Consider the following 17,994-nt stretch of genomic DNA (forward strand, 5'->3'; position numbering starts at 1 on the left):
TGATATTAGTTAAAAGTATTATAGAATATATAGTGCAACCTTTCGCATACATTTGTAATCTGTCCTTTCGAACTGGTGTGTTTCCCTCACAAATTAAAATAGCAAAAGTTATTCCAATCCATAAAAACTGAGAGATGTCAGTTTACCAGTTATAGGCCAATATCACTACTCCCACAGTTCTCAAAAATTTTAGAAAAGTTATTTGTTAATAGACTTGATAAATATATTGAGAAGCATAATCTCCTAAGTGATAACCAATATGGCTTTAGAGTGAAAAGGTCCACTTCGATGGCAGTGATGGAACTTGTTGAAGGGATATCTAATGCTATAGATAATAAGGAATATACTGAATCTGGGTCCTAAACTCTGTCAACTTCAGGTCCCAAAGTCAAACGAACACTGCGGCATCACTGAGAGTTAAAACTGTCTAAATTCTTTCATCTTTAATAAAATGATCAGCGTTGCTGCTTTACCAGATGTAACAATTAAGTTTAACATCCAGGCATCCATGAAAACAGGATTTATTACATTTAACAGAGGTAGAAGTTAGCAGGAAGTTAGCTCGCTAGCTTCTACCTAAACATGATGTAGCATGTTCTGACTGAGAGATTTCTGAAACAATTCAAACGTACAGCTCTGCTGTCACTTCCAACATAAATGAAGACAGAAAACTAAACAGCAGTGGCGTTTGTAGGGTTACTGAAGTTGGGCTAGCTGCTATATAATTATGTGCTACCTGATCGCTAGCTACACAGCTATGTTAGCATAACATTAGCACAGTGAAGCTGGAGGATGAACGCTAACTTTTTTCCACTGATTAAAGTTAACGTGAGGGTTCCCGATGGTTAGGGACAAATACAATCGCATGGCAGGATGCTGTAAATGAACCAAACTTCAGTCAGGAGAACAACTGAGATAATCCATCCACAATACGAGGTTAGTCATTAATATACTGCAACAACATGGGAATAGAGCAGCTGCAGAGAATCCAACATTAATGAATCAATGGTACAGAAGTGGAAGAAGCAAGAAGAATGAGCTGAGTAAAGTTTGACTTATCTGACCTTTTTGTTTCGCTTAATGCGCCTTATGGTCCGAAAAATACAGTATGATGTCAGATATAAGTGTTGTCCAATGAACTCTGTGGTTCACTGTTTGTGCTCGAACACTCAAAGCTAAAAGTAACTGGAACAAAGGTTGTAAAAACACTAAGAACACAAATAAAATACATTTATTTTAGTGTCTTTAGATTTTTAACTGTATGATTGTATTTTTTCTGTACAACATTAAAAACATGTCTAATGTCAAACCAATCTCCTGGTCTGTTTGGCAGCTGTGATATAATACTGTATTATGTTATGTGTCTTTTTAAAATGTATTTATTTATTTAGTTTTTTCTTAGTTGTGGGTCTCTTGGGCGAGATTATCATCTCAGTGAGACAGCATGATTTAATAAAGCAGGAGCAAAAATGAAATAATGTAAAATTGAAATGACAAGCAGAGCCACATCTTTATCTGTTTGTAAGTGCTGTTTTATCTCACAAGTTCCCCTTTTTGCTTCTCCTACAGGAACAACTTCCAGATCTGTGGTCCCACTTCCAAAACCTGAACCTGGAGGCACACATGTACGCCTCCCAGTGGTTCCTAACGCTCTTCACCGCCAAATTCCCCCTGTGCATGGTTTTTCACATCACCGACCTGCTGCTCTGCGAGGTAACGTCAGTGCACTTGTTATACTGATTATATGGGGAGAGGGCTTTAGTCTACATTGTCCAGAGTCCAGTAAGGCGATGCTCAACTGTCTGGAAACAGGAAATCAGTTGAAAGTGGATAGAAAGGCGGTTACGAGGGGTCAGGAGAAGGATATTAGAGGAGAGGCTTGGATGTCCACAAAGACTGCTGAAAACAGCTCTTCTAAAAATGCCTGGCTTCATTGCTGTGATGTGGAAAATGCTCAGAAGTAATGTATGCTGCAAGTTCTGCTAGCTCCACAGAAATATATTCCTCCAAGCAGTTTTTATTACCCCTCAGCCCTCAGCCGGCAGGTGTGTTGTCAGATAATACCCGTCGATCATTGATCGTTAATAAGCAGAGTGACGGGGCTCTGGGCCCCTTAGCTCCCTATTGTAAGGCAAATGTTAAAAACCTCAGTGTGCACCTTGATGGTTCCTTTAAACTGTGTGAACCAAGGTAAAGCCACACCTTCCAGCTGATGTCTTTGGACGTGTTATTCATGTGTTCATTACTTGCCGACTGGACTACTGCAGTTCTCTGTATCTGGTTTGGACCAGGCCTCTCTTTACCGTCTCCAGTTGGTCCAAAATGCAGCTGCTCGTCTGCGACTGACACTAAAGTGAAGGAGCCTGTAACCCTGGTGTTGGCCTCTCCACACTGACTTCCTGTTCTTTACACGATCCAATTTAAAATCGTCACTTTTGTTTAAAATCACTGAACGGCCGAGCCCCTTCTCACCGGTCTGAGCTCCTGTTTGCTTCTTCAAACTAACCTTAACTATTCCACGGCCTGCTCTGTGGCAGGTCCCAGACTCTGGAATAGTCTTCCTCCTGATATTAGATCTGCACAAAAAAAAGCTTTGGCACATGGAAAAAGATCCCTGAGAATATCTAGTGAAGCCAAATAATTGGCTTTGGGGTCACTTCAAATGTATAAAGAAATTACGGAAATACAGTTCATCATGATATGTGTAGAGATGATTTTGTACAAACGGGGTAAGAAGACATTTTCATACAATACTAAGAAGATATGACATATGGGGGGGAAAAAGTGCAACATCTTAATGAGATAAAAAATAAATCACCTTTCTGTCTCGCAGATCTGCTTTTAACTCACGCTGACCTAAACAGTTTGGTTTTAGTTGTTATTTTATTCATTTTTCTATATTTTGCTGCTTCATTGTTGTTTGTTTATTGTAGTGGTATTTTACATTGTAAGCACTTTGTGCAGCATGGCCTGTTGGTAGTGTGCTGTATAAATAAATGGGACCTTGACCCTTTAAAAAAACTAAACAAAAACAGCAAGTGCTGTGCTATGAAGGAGAGTCACACGATGTTGCCAAGCTGCTGGTGCTTTTACCGCGGTGCAAATCCAAATCAGTTTCCACGAGCCCTTCTGGAATGTGGAAGGAGACTAGAGTAGTGAGGGAGGAGTCGGCGAGCCCAAACTGCACTTCCCGGTTATCAGTGGCCACAAGTAAAGGGCACACAGCATCGATGCTTCTGCTCAGGCCTTTTAGGGTCGATGCTATCAATGATCTAATATCATCAGGGCCACCTGACCTAATACAGATCGATGAGCAAGTCACTTATCATCTTACAAAATCTGTGTGACAGAAGAAGCGTTATTCCCAGAAATAACGGACGTCACTGAGGAGCTTTATATGATACGTTTCAGATATGTATATATCGAAAAAAATATATATATAAAAAACCCCACACACTGCCAAACAGTCTTGGATGTGGTTCTATAGTACAATATAATCCCGTGTCGTCTCATGGCACTTTACATGGTAAGTTAACGATGGCGATTTCACCCCTGAGAATGCACTTGGCATCGGCGGGGAGGAGAAGCTCCCTTTTCGCAGAAGGAACCCCTGACACAACCAGGCTAAGGTTGGACAGCCATCTGCCTCGACTGGTTGAGTGAGAGGAAAGCTGAGAGAGAGAAGCGGAGCACTGAGCATCAACAAACAGTGAACAGACTTGTGGGCCAGTATCCATAGATCAGACACATTCAGCTCTGGAGACTCCTGCAGAAGAGCTGCAGAGAAACTAGGAAACTGAGACGAAGAGAGGGGATAATGTGCTGTTCCGTTCAGTGTTTCAGTCATTTACACAAAATATCTGAATACCAGAAAGACAAGTATTGGGCAAAGTACTACACGGTGGCCCCCCAGGGGATCTTGTGGGCGGTGTAGCAGGACTACGGGGTACGTGGCCAACAACGGTGGGTCATTGCTACGAACTGTCGGGTCCTTTAACAGAGCGGTGTTCCCGTCCTTGGCAAAAAGTCAAATCGGTTTTCAGCGGGTCGTGGACTCTGGAGTTTCGTCTCATCTCCACTCCTGTTTGTGATGATGTTCTTTAAGCTTCATCAGAACATGGCCCTGCACGTACGCTGAGGTGGTTTGCAGCTGAGGGTGAACCAACGATACAGGTTAGGACCCCAACCCCCGGGCCATGGACCGGTACCGGTCCATTTTTAAAAAAAATTGTTTTTATCATTAACTCTGTTTCCCTGGGTCTTTTCCAGGATGTAGTTGTGTCTTATTTTGAAAGAAATATTTACACGTTACCATAGTGACCAGAGAGCGTTAAGGGGCAGAGAGGAGGATGTTACTCTCAGTGTTGTTGGTGCTTTTCAGGAGGACGCTGCTAATAAAGTTACACAATTACACAGTGAATTTGCATTTGTTATTACATTTACAAAATAGCACAGTTTTTGTCGTGGTCGTATCATTTTATTTTGTTGTATTTATCCGCCACACCTTAAAGGCCGGTCCGTGAAGATATTGTCTGACATTAAACCGTCCGTGGCACAAAAAAGGTTGGGGAGCGCTGGATTAGGGGACTGATGTAGCTGCCATAGACTTGGTGGAACCAGAAATACAATGGGGGCCATGTAATGTTTCAGCCTACGCACAAGGCTGCATGGGGCCGATAACAAAGCCCTGAGGAACACCTGATCTAATGCATGCAGATCCTAATGAACTGCTCATGTCGTTCAGTAAGTGTGCAGCGAGTATGACCTGCTGTGTCACATTCTGACTTTTAACACAAAGTAACCTTATCAGTTACTACCACCATCGTCCTTGGTTACAATTTGACTTAATGACTCTATTTTAAAAATAAAAGTACATAAAGACGGTGCGATATTAGTGTTTTCATTCCTAATGCTTTGACCGACTGTCTCACTGTAATTGCATCAAATGCAAAATCAGCTTTCTTCCATCCTCCTCCCTCTCTGCCTTCCTTCCTTCTTCCCTTCCTTTTTTTCCAGTCTCCCCTTTCCTGCCTCCCAGTTAGCCTCAGGCAGAACAATTAAAAGTTTCCCAAGTCTTTCTCACCCATTGAGCCGCATGATGGCAATCTGCCTGTTAAAGCAGCATTGTGATATTATGCTCCCCCCTCATCCTTTTCACCATCTCTCACTCCTCTCTTCTTTTCCATTATCTTTTTCTTGTATTGTCATTTTGTTTGTTGCACTCACACTTTGTCATTTCCTGAAACTTTTCTGTGGTGTTTTTTTTAAATCTTTGTTTTCTCGCTCTCTTTTTCTTTCTGTTTGTATGTAAACCTGTAAGTACGTCGCTGTTTTAAAGCAGGACAAACTCTTTGTTCTTTTGTTTCACTCTGACAATCTTCTTCTTTGTGATTGTTCCTCGTCACTGTCAGACCCTCATTGTTAATCACTCTCTTTGTCTCAGCTGCTGTCTTTATTTGATGGTCTCCTTAGAAATGTATGCTGATCATTCCCCTCGCTCTATATCTATAATCTCTCTAGATATAGATAGATAGATCTTCTCTCCCCAGTTTAGTATCTCCCCGTCTATGGATGTTTCTCTCTTGTCCCTGCTTGAACACACAGTTCGAGATAATCTCTCCTCCCAAACACGCCATTGATCATGCCTCAGCACTCTAGCGCCATCTTGAGGCCTGCACAGATAGGTGTGTGGAGGCAGAGCTCCCCCTCTTTTCTCTTTCTTCAGATATTTTTAGAGCTGCTCAGATATTTTTAGCTCTGTGTTGCCATGTGAACTGGTTGTCACGGAGACCAAGGAGATGGGTGTTCCCATGCAGAGTTTGCATCCGCATTACATTTTCTTTCTTTTGGTCAAAATTACAAGCACTGTATGAAGAAATGGTCGAAATAATACAACAGAATATGCACATTATATATAAAACAAAGGGGCGTTTGTTTTTAAGCAGCACTCTGCGCCTCTGGATTGGCTCTACCCTGTGAAGCATGTATTTGGGTTTCTTTGTGCTGCAGCTGCAGAATCATTCGTAGAGTACTCATCAGGTGATAAAAGGAAATTTGTGTTTCCTACAAATTTTATGCTGAACTGAACTGAAAGGTGCTCTGTGGCATCGCTAAATAAATACTGATAAGCTAATTGTAAAAGACCATGTTCAGCTCACACATCTGCTCGTCTGTGAAAATATTTATAAAGTTGTGTTGGCGCTCCTTGATTGATAGTAAAACGGCAGAAGCTTGTTACACAGTAGATATTTGTTTCTGTTTGATCCTGTAATTGCATGTCCAGCATCGCTATGATGAACAGTTAAACTGTACTTGTGCTTGTGAACAGAGCATCCATCACTGTGATCGTGTGTTTATGAAGGTGTGGGTATGAAAAATAGAAAATAAGAAGCTGAGGTTATCCTGACCTGAGCAAAAGCTGAGAAGTGGAGCCGACGGTTTCTTTTTGGTTTACTGTGGCAGTGATTCTTGCAGAACTCGAGATTAAGTATTGTTTCAGAAAAATGTGACTCTGTTCGCTGTTTGCAGATTTTCATTTTTACAGCTCCAAAGTGCAGCATCAAGTTTAAAATTGCTAAAGTGGCTTTTAAAAACTACACATGCAAATGAATGTAGCTGTTTCTATTGTTTCTGTTTTCACAAATAGTTCTTCTCTTTCAGGGACTGAACATCATCTTCAACGTAGCCCTCGCCCTGCTCAAGGTTAGTCCTCACTTTCTTTGTACATCTGTGTTTAAATCAGTCTCTGCACATGTAGGAAGCCCAAAGTGCAAATCAAAGCACATGCAGGCCGGATTGCAACAAGAGGCATTTGTTTACATCTGTCCCCTCCTAGTGGTCAAATCACAAACTGCATCTGGAAGAGAGGAAGCTGGTTGCATTAGTTGCATACACTTCATGTGGTTTGTCCATAGAAAGCAAATGGTTAGTCTCGAAACAACAGTCTCTGCCGTTGTGTCCTTGGGTAAGACACTTCACCTACCACCTACTGGTGATGGCCAGAGGGGCCGATGGCGCGATATGTCAGCCTGGCTTCTGTCAGTCTGCCCCAGGGCAGCTGTGGCTACAACCGTAGCTGCCTCCACCAGTGTGTGAATGTGAGAGTGAACGAATAGTGGCATTGTAAAGCACTTTGGGTGCCTTGAAAAGCGTTATATAAATGCAATCCATTATTATTATTATTATTATTATTATTATTATTATTGAGTTCTTACAGTAAAGGCTGCAGATTTGACAGAGGAGGAAAACCACACTGAGCTAAACAATTTGTGGTCATTTGAAATGTAGCAGAGTTTTAGATGAGCTGTTGATGCTTTTGTATTTTATCTGATCGGTTGGTTTGATCCATTCATTCATTGGTTTACCAGAGACGGGATGAGATGCAGTTGGCTTGAGTGTCATGGAGCCCATGGGTGAAGAATGTAAGGATATTCCAGATTTAAAAAACCAAGAGAGAAGAAAAGCTGCAGGTTTTCTTCAACAGCACGATCGACAGTGTTTGTGTAATCACACTTACTGCCAGAAGGGGGAGACAAAAGTTACATATTTAATCAACTTCGTTCTCAATCACAGGAACCAGACGGCTGGGTCACAGACGGTCCACGTACAGACCAGGAAACTGTTTCTTTGATTTAAGGGATTAGTATTATTACCTAGTATGCTAGTTAATAACATGTTTGGTTGATTTTAAATTGATTAAAATTTGGGGCTTCTTTTTTTTTACTTTTTGCTTTTTTAAATACCAAATGGTTTGCATGTTTTTGTTGTCCAAGCACAGGGGTGAAGAATTACTACTTGTTGTTATTTTCTCTGTTTGTGGTGGGATAGATCAGGGAGTTTTGGTGGGATGACTGTGTCATAGAGCACGCCTGTGTCTGGCTGTTGAGTGTGGGCAGTAATTTGATGGGACCTCCTCTGTTCTCAGTACTGTTCAGGTACAAGTTTTTCATTTTGTGACAACAAATCTCTGTTAGCTGGCTCGTAATTCCACTGGCTGACAGTTTCCAGGTAAACAGATGAAGTCTGGCATAAACAGCCTCACCTTCTTTCCTCTTTTTTACACACCCGGAGTGTGAAAGGCTGAATTTTACACAAGCGTGTGATAAAATGATGGAACAACCAGGAAAGTTTTCTCTCTTTTCTTTACCTTTCCTGTGATCCCAGAAGAAACTTCATGGCTACGTTTGAACATCTTATGCCATGATCAATATTTTACTTTTACCGATTAGTTACTCGTGTTTATTATCGATCAGTCCACACAAACGAATAAGGTCTGCATTTAAAATACTAGAATAAATAAAATAACTTGCACTCATATAGTTGAATAACAATGATTATGATGATAGTAATAAGAAGCTTTCAGATACTAATGAGGCAATGGCTGTGCTTTTATTTTTTCTCTGGTTAAAATTAAGGATGGCTGGTTTCTGAAAAGCCCTCCTCCTCTGTGTGCTGGTCATCAGTTATTCTGTGTCAGAGAGAAAGATGCGGTGGATACGATGGTTGGAAATGGAGAACAAACGAGGATGTGAGGAGGGAGGAGTGTGGTAGGGGCTTCCACTGCCTCTTTCTAATTGGCCGGGCATGACGGCATTCTCCCCAGAGGCTCCCTCCTCCTCCCTCCATCCATCCTGCACTCTTCCTCGTTCTCATCACCCCTCCCTCCATCTGCGTTCGCCTCCCTCCCTCCCTCTCCGGCTTAGTCGCCACATCCACATCACAGCAGGGGCATAAGAGATAACGTTAGCGATCTGGACCTGAAGGAGAAAAGCTGTGTGTGTCTGTGATTTTATGTTTTGCTCTTTTTGCTCTTTATCCTTTCCTGCCGTGGATGCCTGCTCGGAGCCTTTACTTTCACTCACTTCCTCGTTCCCCATCTTCTTTACCTCCTGCTCCACTACCTCTACCTCCTCCTTTTCTCTGGTTGGATATGTATCTGTCCAACACGCTACCTCCGTCCACCAGCCAGACCTCTGCAACGGAGCCGCCCCTGCTACTGATAGCTATTAGCTCCTAGCATCACAAGTACAGAGAGGTTGAGGGTTGGAAACACTGTGGCGTGGCTTCATTGCATTGCCTGGTCCCAGCTGCTGGCCAAGGCAGAGACTCCTGCACATCCAACACCCACTCGTACCCTCGTTCAGTGAGTCGGTGCTGTTCAGAGCAATGAGAAAGGACTTTCTACCTAAAGGAGGCAGCTCCTGAGCTCAAAAATCTACTGACAAATACAGACCGGATGCACGGCTGCTCCTGCTGATAGAAATCTGCTGAGGGCAGAAGCAGGAGTCCAGGCTCGCGCTGTGAACTAGGCTGCTGCTTGCTGTGGTTTGGATTTGTGCAGAATTGAAAGTCTTACACCGGTGAAGAGCTGAAGGAGGCTGTCGTCACACACTTTCTGTTCTGTTCCATTTTTCCATCTTGGTTTTCATGCATCACTGGTTTGCGTGTGAGTCAGTGAGTTCAGCATCCGCTCAGCCGTACTCTAACTCAAACACGCAGCGCATCGTCTCCTGCGGGCGCAAACGCGCCACGTTCCAAACGGACCACATCTCGTCCTTTTCTGCTTTTTCGCTAGGACCGCCTGTCCAGGCGTGGAGGGCACACAAAGAGATCAGTGCTGTTTATTTCACGGTCATTTCAGAGAAATCAGACCTCGGCGAAGCTCCATTTGCAAAGTGGGTACAAACGTATCGACTGCTTTGATGTGTCATCGCTCACGCGCTGAGCCTCGAGCATTAAGGCCACGCCGCCGTGCAGCCGGAGCCAGATTTTCTCCGTGTCTTTGAAGTCAGCGAAGGAAAAATACAAAAAGGTGGCGTTCTTATCCAGTGCCGCCGTTTGCTGGAGAAGCACCCCACGTGTTGAGCAGCTTTGTTGCCAGGCAACAGTACGCTGGATTGGAATTGGTTAGAGGGAGTTTGCCAGGGGAAGAAGATGAGAGTGGGTCGTGTGATTGGGTTTCAAAGCAAGTCTGGCAGGTAGCTGAAAGACTCAGCATTATGTGGAAAGCAGCGCCAACACATCGTTTCCTGACTGTGATTGCGTCGCACCGGAGGGCCGGCGCCGGGCTCTGACAGTGGTACAAGCTGAGCGGCCTCCGCCAACGTCTTGTCCACGTGTTGATAGTCTGCGTTGCCCGGATGAACTGGATCGATCTGAACGTCACGTGTCCTGGACGTCGAAGCGCCGGCTGCCGAGTTGCTGTGTTTCATTGAGCTCGTCTTCCATTCGTTTCCACCTGCCCTCCTGAACGCCGGGCTGCCACGGCGTGCAAATAGCAGCTGCTCTCTCCTCATTCACCAGAACCTCAACACTTTTTGACACTGAGCTGAGAACGGAGGTTCCCACGCTCCTCCTCGTCTACTCCAACAACACAGGAAACTCCTGGGCATCTAGACGACACGCTGGAGTCATCTTCCATCCTGGCCCCGGAGCGGGACCACCCCTCTCCCTCTCCCTCACCCTGTCCCACCCCACCTCCATCTCCTCCACGCTCTCCACCGCCCTCTCCTCCTCCTGTACCAGTCCTGACCCCACATTTGCCCCTTCCAGCAGTTTGCAAAGCAGTGGAAGATGGCGAGGGAAAGACGGAAGAGAGGGCCCACGGCAGTCAGGCCTCACCAGACTCTTTCTGCAGGGTCATGGACCTTCTTGGGATGGGACACCGGCTCTTCGTCCCCAGGCTGCTGGCGGTGAGAGAGCGATGCAGGGATGGAGTGGTGGTTGACTGTTAGACCAGTTAGACCAGAGTGTTTTTAATGGGGGAAATGGGAACGTGTGCCTTTTAAAATGCAGTCTCAGTTTATGAATTCATTTAGTAGTTGTATCTGTCGCTGTGATGCCTTGCTGGTCATGTTGCGTACATGCAGCTGACTGCTTGAAATTTCCTTTACAGCACGAGCTGTTTGTTTGCTGCCTGATGTCACCTCCACGTTTATTCCATCTGCAGAAATGGAACAAAAAATAATCTTACAAGGAAAATGCTCTTTGATCTCAAAGCACACGCTCGACACAGATTCTGGTGTCTTTGCATCTTCTCACCACAGGGTGGCGGTATTGTTGTGTTATTAAATACTCTGTGATCTCTTTACCCCATAAAGATGATATTCGACGCCTCGGTATATGTCAGTAAACGCGTGGTTTGACGACCATTAGAATAGGAACTGGAAAAGAAAGCTGCTGAGTTTCGTGAGGACGTGTCACCTCTCGTCTCCCATCAGAGGCTTGAAAAATGACAGAAAAGAGCGTCAGTGGTCATTCCTATCAGGGATTTCAAGGGGTGAAGGGTTTAAATATGGGAGTTACAAATGGTTTTCATGCTGCTGCATAAACAAGGTGCTGAAGGAGGAGAGCAGCATGGGATTAGCACAGCAGGACTCCGATGGACTGAGAGTTCTCAGCCTTTGCTTAGAGATGATTAAAAGTAACTGGCTGCACAGGAAATATCATTTTATAAAACTACAGTGTAACTATTGTTTTACAATAAGAGCTATAACACGTAAGGGAATGCTTACAACAAGTTATGTGTAACTACAGTTTTCTCTGTATTATCACTGGTTCTTAGTCTTTGAGTATAAAACTCTCATTAATTATCCCTTGTTGTTCTCTCTCCTCCCACTCCTCCTCGTCTCCTTCCAGACGTCTAAAGAGGACCTGTTGCAGGCAGACTTCGAGGGGGCTCTCAAGTTTTTCAGAGTCCAGCTCCCCAAACGATACAGAGCTGCAGAGAACGCCCGAAGGCTCATGGAGCAGGCCTGCAACATCAAGGTAAGAGACAGTTGTGCAAGTGTGTACAAACACACATAATGCGAGGGTATTCATGTAAATCTTGTATCCACTGAGCCAGATGAGTCAGAGGTGCAGTTCTGGCTGCTGTATGTGGTTGTAGCCTGTGGTAGTCTGGACCACAGCAGCACCCGTGGTTTGTACACAGTGCACTCTCTCTCAGGTGGCCTGCAGCGGTATCGCACTCGCCGAGCTGCTTATTCATGTGCCACAGCAGGGTTACTCGTGTTTCACGTGCACCACGCTCTGCAGAGGTGAGCTGTGACTAAATGCTGTACTTTAAGGAACATTAGTGATTACGTTGTCTCATTCTGGGTATTGAAAGCCATCCTGAATGTAAAAAGCATCACTCTGCTGTCAGTCAGAACGCTCTAATGAAGTGATGTGCAGTAGGTGGAAGTATCTGGAGCACCAGGCCAGAGAGGTTAAACACAGTGCAGTTTCTGTACCATATACTTTATTATCTTTGCTTCTTTAGTCTTCTGTAAAAGTCTTTATTGTGCATTTGTTTTCCTCTGCTCTGTGAATCCATCACCTACAACATGGTTTCTATGGATGGCAGTCCAGGCCGTGTTTTCCCTAAAATACTTCCTGATGCCGTTACGATCCTCCTGCTGACCTTAAAGCGGCCGCTGGCATTCAGGGAATTTGCCGAGCTCACCAGAGACCAGAGAACGGTACACGGTGTGTGCGATGCTGTGTGTACTTGTGTCAGCGGTTTGTGTTACGACAGAGGAAGGAAGGAGAAGAAAGATGGAAGAGATAATCATCCACCCTCCTCTCCCCTGCGTCTCAGTGATACGTACTGTAATATTTTACATTTTCTTATCCCGAGCGAGTCGGCTCGAGGCCACGTTGATAGGATGCTGTTCTCTTATGATTCTCGTGTGCTTCTGTGTTTGTCGTCATACAGGATATCCTGTATTGCGGCTCAGGAGTCTTCTGCATTGGTGGCTTTAGTAGTATTTTGGTTCTGTGCACCCACACAACCTGTTTACTTCAAAACTGGAGTAAATTTGAACAACTAAACAGCATAGACGTGTTCTGTGGTACGAAGTGACTGTCAAACAGGCGTCAAGGGAAGGCTGTAAAAACTTTGACAGAGTGTGTGGTTGCCATCAGTGTCCTGATTCACATGTGAGGAGGAAGAGGAGTTATCGTCTGTCTGAAAGGATGAGCAGAAACACTTTGCGCCTCGTTCTGCTCGTTCCTTCATCGTACCTCGCCGTTCTCTCGCTCCTGCGTCGTTTCTTGCGTTGGCGTATTTATCTTTCCCGCTCTTCCTCTCTCTCTCTTGTGAGAGAAACTGTACGAGCTGAGCACAGACTTTCTTTTTTTGGCACTTTGCTCAAACAAAAACACAAACTGTGGCAGCCAATCAGAAACATGCAGAGTGTGGCTTATGGGATAATTGGCCACAAAGTGCCGCCGTGATCGAACGAGCGTTTGTGCTTACTTTGGAATGTTAGGCTCACGGACTCGTTATCGTGCAGAACGTGCTGAAGTTGTTCACGTTGGCCTTACAGTTGAGACTGAAGATGGAAACGGAGAATTCAGGGATTGAAAACTTTTTGGGAGCAGTGAGGAACCAAAACATGAAAGTAGTGACTGATATCTGTGATATAAACGTCATAGCAGAGAAACTTTTCTCAGCCCTTCTCGAGCTGTTCCACATTTTCTTTTGAACTTGTAAAATAGATTTCCTCCCCGTGGAAAGAGGTGTGAGCAGATTAACACAAAAAGGGCCTCAAAGAAAACCGTAAGAGGAGAAAGGAGTCTTGCTGCCCACTCCCACCAGCTGACCCACAGGTCACATGTTACACAAGCTTGAATATGTCACGTTACACAACGCCACATGAAATCTCATAACCGGGCATGCCAGGCCACGTTTGGTTATGCCAGTCGTGTCGCAAAACCAAACCTTCCACTAATCTATGGACTTGTTACGCTCTCAGCCGTCCCACACGCTCACTGATGACTGTGACCGTCTGTTAGTCATGTTTCTAACAGGCGAGATCAAAGATGAGAGAAGGAAGCAGCCACTCTGAACATATCTGATTTTCCACTCATGAGAAGTTAAACCATTTGATTTGTAAACGAAAGGCCGTTGGACCTAGTAGCCATCTTTGTGGGGGCGACATGCTAGCACCGCTTTAGCTAATGGGCAGAACGGCCCCCCAGCACTTCTTTCTCTTCACCACCCCCCCTTCTACATATTTTCTGCCGACGTTTAAATCGGATCAACCAAATTCTATAAGCTGCTTAAAACGGGGAAGGAATTCACCGGCACCTCGGCTTGATGAACACAACGGGGTAGTGGGGTGGCTCAGCCTTTCTGGGGATCAGCAATTTAAATTTCTAGCCTTCTTAAACGTTCATCGGAGCACAGCTGGAGTTACTAAGAAAGCAAAACTTTAATGAACTGAGAGGAAGAGAGGAGAAGGCTGTGTTTGTGTAAAAGGGCAGAATCATTTATAGAGACAGCTGTAGCTTGTCAAAGAAAGGCTGAGTGAAGAATTATTACGTTATTATTACATTATTATTACATTATAACCGTATTAAAGGGGTTTGTCTCGGTAAATAGTAAATGTAGCAGTTACTGGAGCGTGTGCACCTGAAGGTCCGTGTTTAGTGTTTGAATCCTTTAGCACAGCTGCTGTAGTGTTCAGGAAACGTTCTGCAGGCTCGTTGAAGGACCGTCAGAGCTCTTCTTTGGATGCTGGTCGCCTTTTTGTTCGGTTCTCTGTCAGGACGGTCCCACACTGCTTCAGTAATGCTGATGTCTGGGGAGGCCCATCCATGACTGGCAGCTTTGCACTGTGGCTGAAGTGCAGAAAAGCATGACAGAGCCTGTGGTTTTATGCTTGAATAACTCATAGGTGTTGCGTGATTTAGCAAAGAAAACCATATTCCTCTGATAATGATCAAGGTCTGGGCTGAAAACGAGTTATTGTGCAAAGACAAACAGTCCAGCCTGTGAGGTTTTAAACTCCTGGGTGGATCACAAAGACCAACTTTGCCTACATAACCTGCCTCGCTGCTGTGCAGTGTGTGGCTGCAGACTCACTACTGTGCTTTGTGCTGCCCAGCTCATGTCTGAGGAGACCGTCACAGTTATGCTGACGTTTCACGGCCTTTAAGGTGTCGCAGATAAATACAACAAAATAAAACCAGTACCACAAAAAGAAGATTTATTCCCAACACACAGGAAAAGACCCAGCAAAACTGAGTTAACAATAAAAACCCTGAAAAACATAAATGTCACACTCGAGCTTCGACTCTCGCGGACCGGTACCAAACGACTCGCAGACCAGTACCGGGGGCTGGGGACCGCTGGTTATGTAATCAGGGAAAATGGAAACATCTGCACCACAGCAGTCCGGTCACTGTGGACCAGCCAAACCCATCGTTCCCATTGGTCAGCTCTGTTCGGTCTCATCCTCAGTGCCTTGGCGTCGGTTACTTATTCAGTTGGAGTGAAACGCAGACCCGTCTCTAGTCCTGGCTGGTTAGCTAGCAAATATTAACTTTTAACTACTTCATTTCACTTAAACTTTAACTTTGACTTATAAAGGAGTGAAAGAGTAATTTGACACCAGGATTTAAATGAGTGTTTTTCAGTAAAAGTAACCGTTTAGCTCTGGCTATTGCTTCATTGAGTGGATAAGACTGAGAGAATAACTGATAGAAGGCAAACTGTAGACTCTGAAGCTCCAAAGACGCTTAAAGAAAAAGAAAAGCAGGCGCTTGTTCGTGCCTATGTGGGTTTCTCGTGCAGAGTTCAGCTCTGGGTCCTTTCAGAGAACATTAAGCGTGTTCGGGCGTCTTCCAGGACAGCTCTGTATTTGCTGTCACTTCACTTCCTGGGTTGTGCTGTTGGAGCGATGCGCAACACAGACCGTCATGTCACTGTGGTTGATCTGACAACTTCCTTCCTGTGTCCCCTAACCTCTCACGTAAACAGTGCAGATGTGTGAACGAGCCTTTATCTGTATTTTTGTTACCAGCTGCAGGAAACAGAAATGTGCAGCCTGAAAAGAGCTGCAGATAGATGAGGACAGGCAGCGATAGCGAGAGAGGCACAAATGAGAGAAGAGAGGAGGCAGCAACAGGGAAGTACTCACTCAGTGGAGGGGAAGAAAAAGCAAACTCATCGTCCTCTGTCACACACTTCTAGCGTTACAGAGAGAAACAAACAGGTGTGTTGTACTGCTCTCTCGCTGCCCCCACCTCTCCTCCTCTCACTGGGCGGGGCTCGGCTCCTGAGGGACTCGCAGGCAGCCGCTCGCCGCCTCCTCACTGCCAGGAACAAAACCTGTCGGCTGCACTCTCCCGCTTTTCCTCCTCCTTGCTGCCGGGAGCAAGCGGGAGTCAAGATGATGCAGGAGGTGTCTATCATGGTGGCGTACGATGCTCATGTAGTCGACCGACCGGGTGAGGAGGACGCCTTGGCGTGCTTGGTTGCCCATTCCAGACCTCGCCGAGCTCCCAGACCAGTGGTAGGTCTGTTCTGATGTCTTGTAGTTTTTAAAACCTCTACAACAGTTTGGCCTCATGTTTCTAATGACTGTTGGTTACTGCAGTTTTTAGAACAGGAACGTTTGAAGTCACCTGCTGCTGTAGCTGTTTTTCTTTTCTGTTGTCGCTTTCTTATCTTTATTTTTTTAACCGTCCTGCGTCATGTACAGAGGAGGAAAATGCCGCTATTACTGAAAATGCCTTTTTCTTTCCGTGCGTTAAATGGTGTAAACACGTGTGTGAACATGTGGGTGTTTGTTCCTCTGAAAGTGTGTCAGATATTTGAGGTTTGTCAGTCAGTGCTGCTTCGTGACAGTCACTTTGTTTCAATTACTGATCTTAATTTGGAATCAATGAGACGTGTGTGTGTTTCCTTCGCGCGCTTCATTGAATTACGTGCCCTATTTTTTTCTCTGTGGCTCAAATGTCCAGCTGCTGTCGTCCTCATTTCCTCGGCTGCTCCTTCTTGTAAGTGGACTTCACCCTTCTTCCGTTCTTGTAGTCCGAGGTTTGGGACCAATTCCATTTTCTGCAGCAGCGATTCAGGTCAGGAATCTAAAAGTGGGCCTGGGACCATTTTGCTGCAGCGCAGGAATCTTAAATTGCTTTTCCCTTGACTGGAGTCGACCCTCTAATATCTACAGTTTGATGATTCACCTTGGAGTCCAGTGGGTACAGTGTGTGTTACTCAGCAAGGTGATGCAGCTCGTGCGAGCTTGCTAAACAGACCCGTCCCTGAAATTCCTTAAATAATAAAAAACAGGAGGCATGTTTCACTGGGAATGCCAGCATGTAAGCCTGCACTCAGTTATGGAACAGAAATAATTACAAATCATTTATTGTTTTGTCTTTATGTTTCAGTCGGCTATATTTCAAAGTGCTGTTGCACAAACATGTGAGCAGAATTGAACCGACGTGAGGGTGAGGCCAGGGCCCAGCTGACCATGTAATGGAGTACTTGTGTTACGTGTAATGGAGTATTGTCTGGCATACAGGTCAGTTTACTCCTTGCTGTGTGGTGATAGGACAGGGAGGTTATTTTCATCCCAGTGTCACCACACACACCAGTCTCGTCCTGATTGCCCCGCCCACGTGGTCCTCCTTCGGCCTGCTCGTCTTTCTCAGCGCTCGTGTCTGTGTCCCTGTGTCCCTGTGTCTCTTTGTCCCTGTGTCCCTGTGTCTCTTTGTCTCTTTGTCCCTGTGTCCCTGTGTCTCTGTGTCCCTTTGTCCCTGTGTCCCTGTGTCTCTTTGTCTCTGTGTCCCTGTGTCTCTATGTCCCTGTGTCTCTTTGTCCCTGTGTCTCTATGTCTCTGTGTCTCTGTGTCCCTGTGTCTCTATGTCTCTGTGTCTCTGTGTCCCTGTGTCTCTATGTCTCTGTGTCTCTGTGTCCCTGTGTCTCTGTGTCTCTTTGTCTCTGTGTCTCTTTGTCCCTGTGTCTCTATGTCTCTGTGTCTCTGTGTCCCTATGTCTCTGTGTCCCTGTGTCTCTTTGTCTCTTTGTCTCTGTGTCCCTGTGTCTCTATGTCTCTGTCTCTTTGTCCCTGTGTCCCTGTGTCTCTGTGTCTCTGTGTCTCTTTGTCCCTGTGTCCCTGTGTCCCTGTGTCTCTGTCTCTGTGTCCCTGTGTCCCTGTGTCCCTATGTCTCTATGTCTCTATGTCCCTGTGTCCCTGTGTCTCTGTGTCCCTGTGTCTCT

At 45.2% G+C, this 17,994-nt stretch overlaps 1 protein-coding gene across 4 annotated transcripts in view; it reads left to right on the forward strand.

Annotated features, from left to right (window-relative positions):
- The window catches only part of rabgap1l (RAB GTPase activating protein 1-like), a 93,126-nt gene that overhangs the window by 63,145 nt on the left and 11,987 nt on the right, over nucleotides 1–17,994 (forward strand). For 2 of the 4 annotated variants that reach the window (XM_005933802.3, XM_005933803.3), the window contains exons 17-19: nucleotides 1,570–1,713; nucleotides 6,661–6,702; nucleotides 11,638–11,766. In XM_005933802.3, coding sequence (XP_005933864.1) covers nucleotides 1,570–1,713; nucleotides 6,661–6,702; nucleotides 11,638–11,766 — 315 coding nt within the window. Of the gene's footprint in view, nucleotides 1–1,569; nucleotides 1,714–6,660; nucleotides 6,703–11,637; nucleotides 11,767–11,800; nucleotides 16,284–17,994 lie in introns of those variants that run through there. The other 2 variants (XM_042225510.1, XM_005933804.3) reach the window with 2 other exon arrangements.

Source organism: Haplochromis burtoni, unplaced genomic scaffold (assembly GCF_018398535.1).
Source record: "Haplochromis burtoni strain Fernald_Lab_line unplaced genomic scaffold, NCSU_Asbu1 Contig_173, whole genome shotgun sequence".
In the NCBI taxonomy this organism is placed as follows: domain Eukaryota; kingdom Metazoa; phylum Chordata; class Actinopteri; order Cichliformes; family Cichlidae; genus Haplochromis; species Haplochromis burtoni.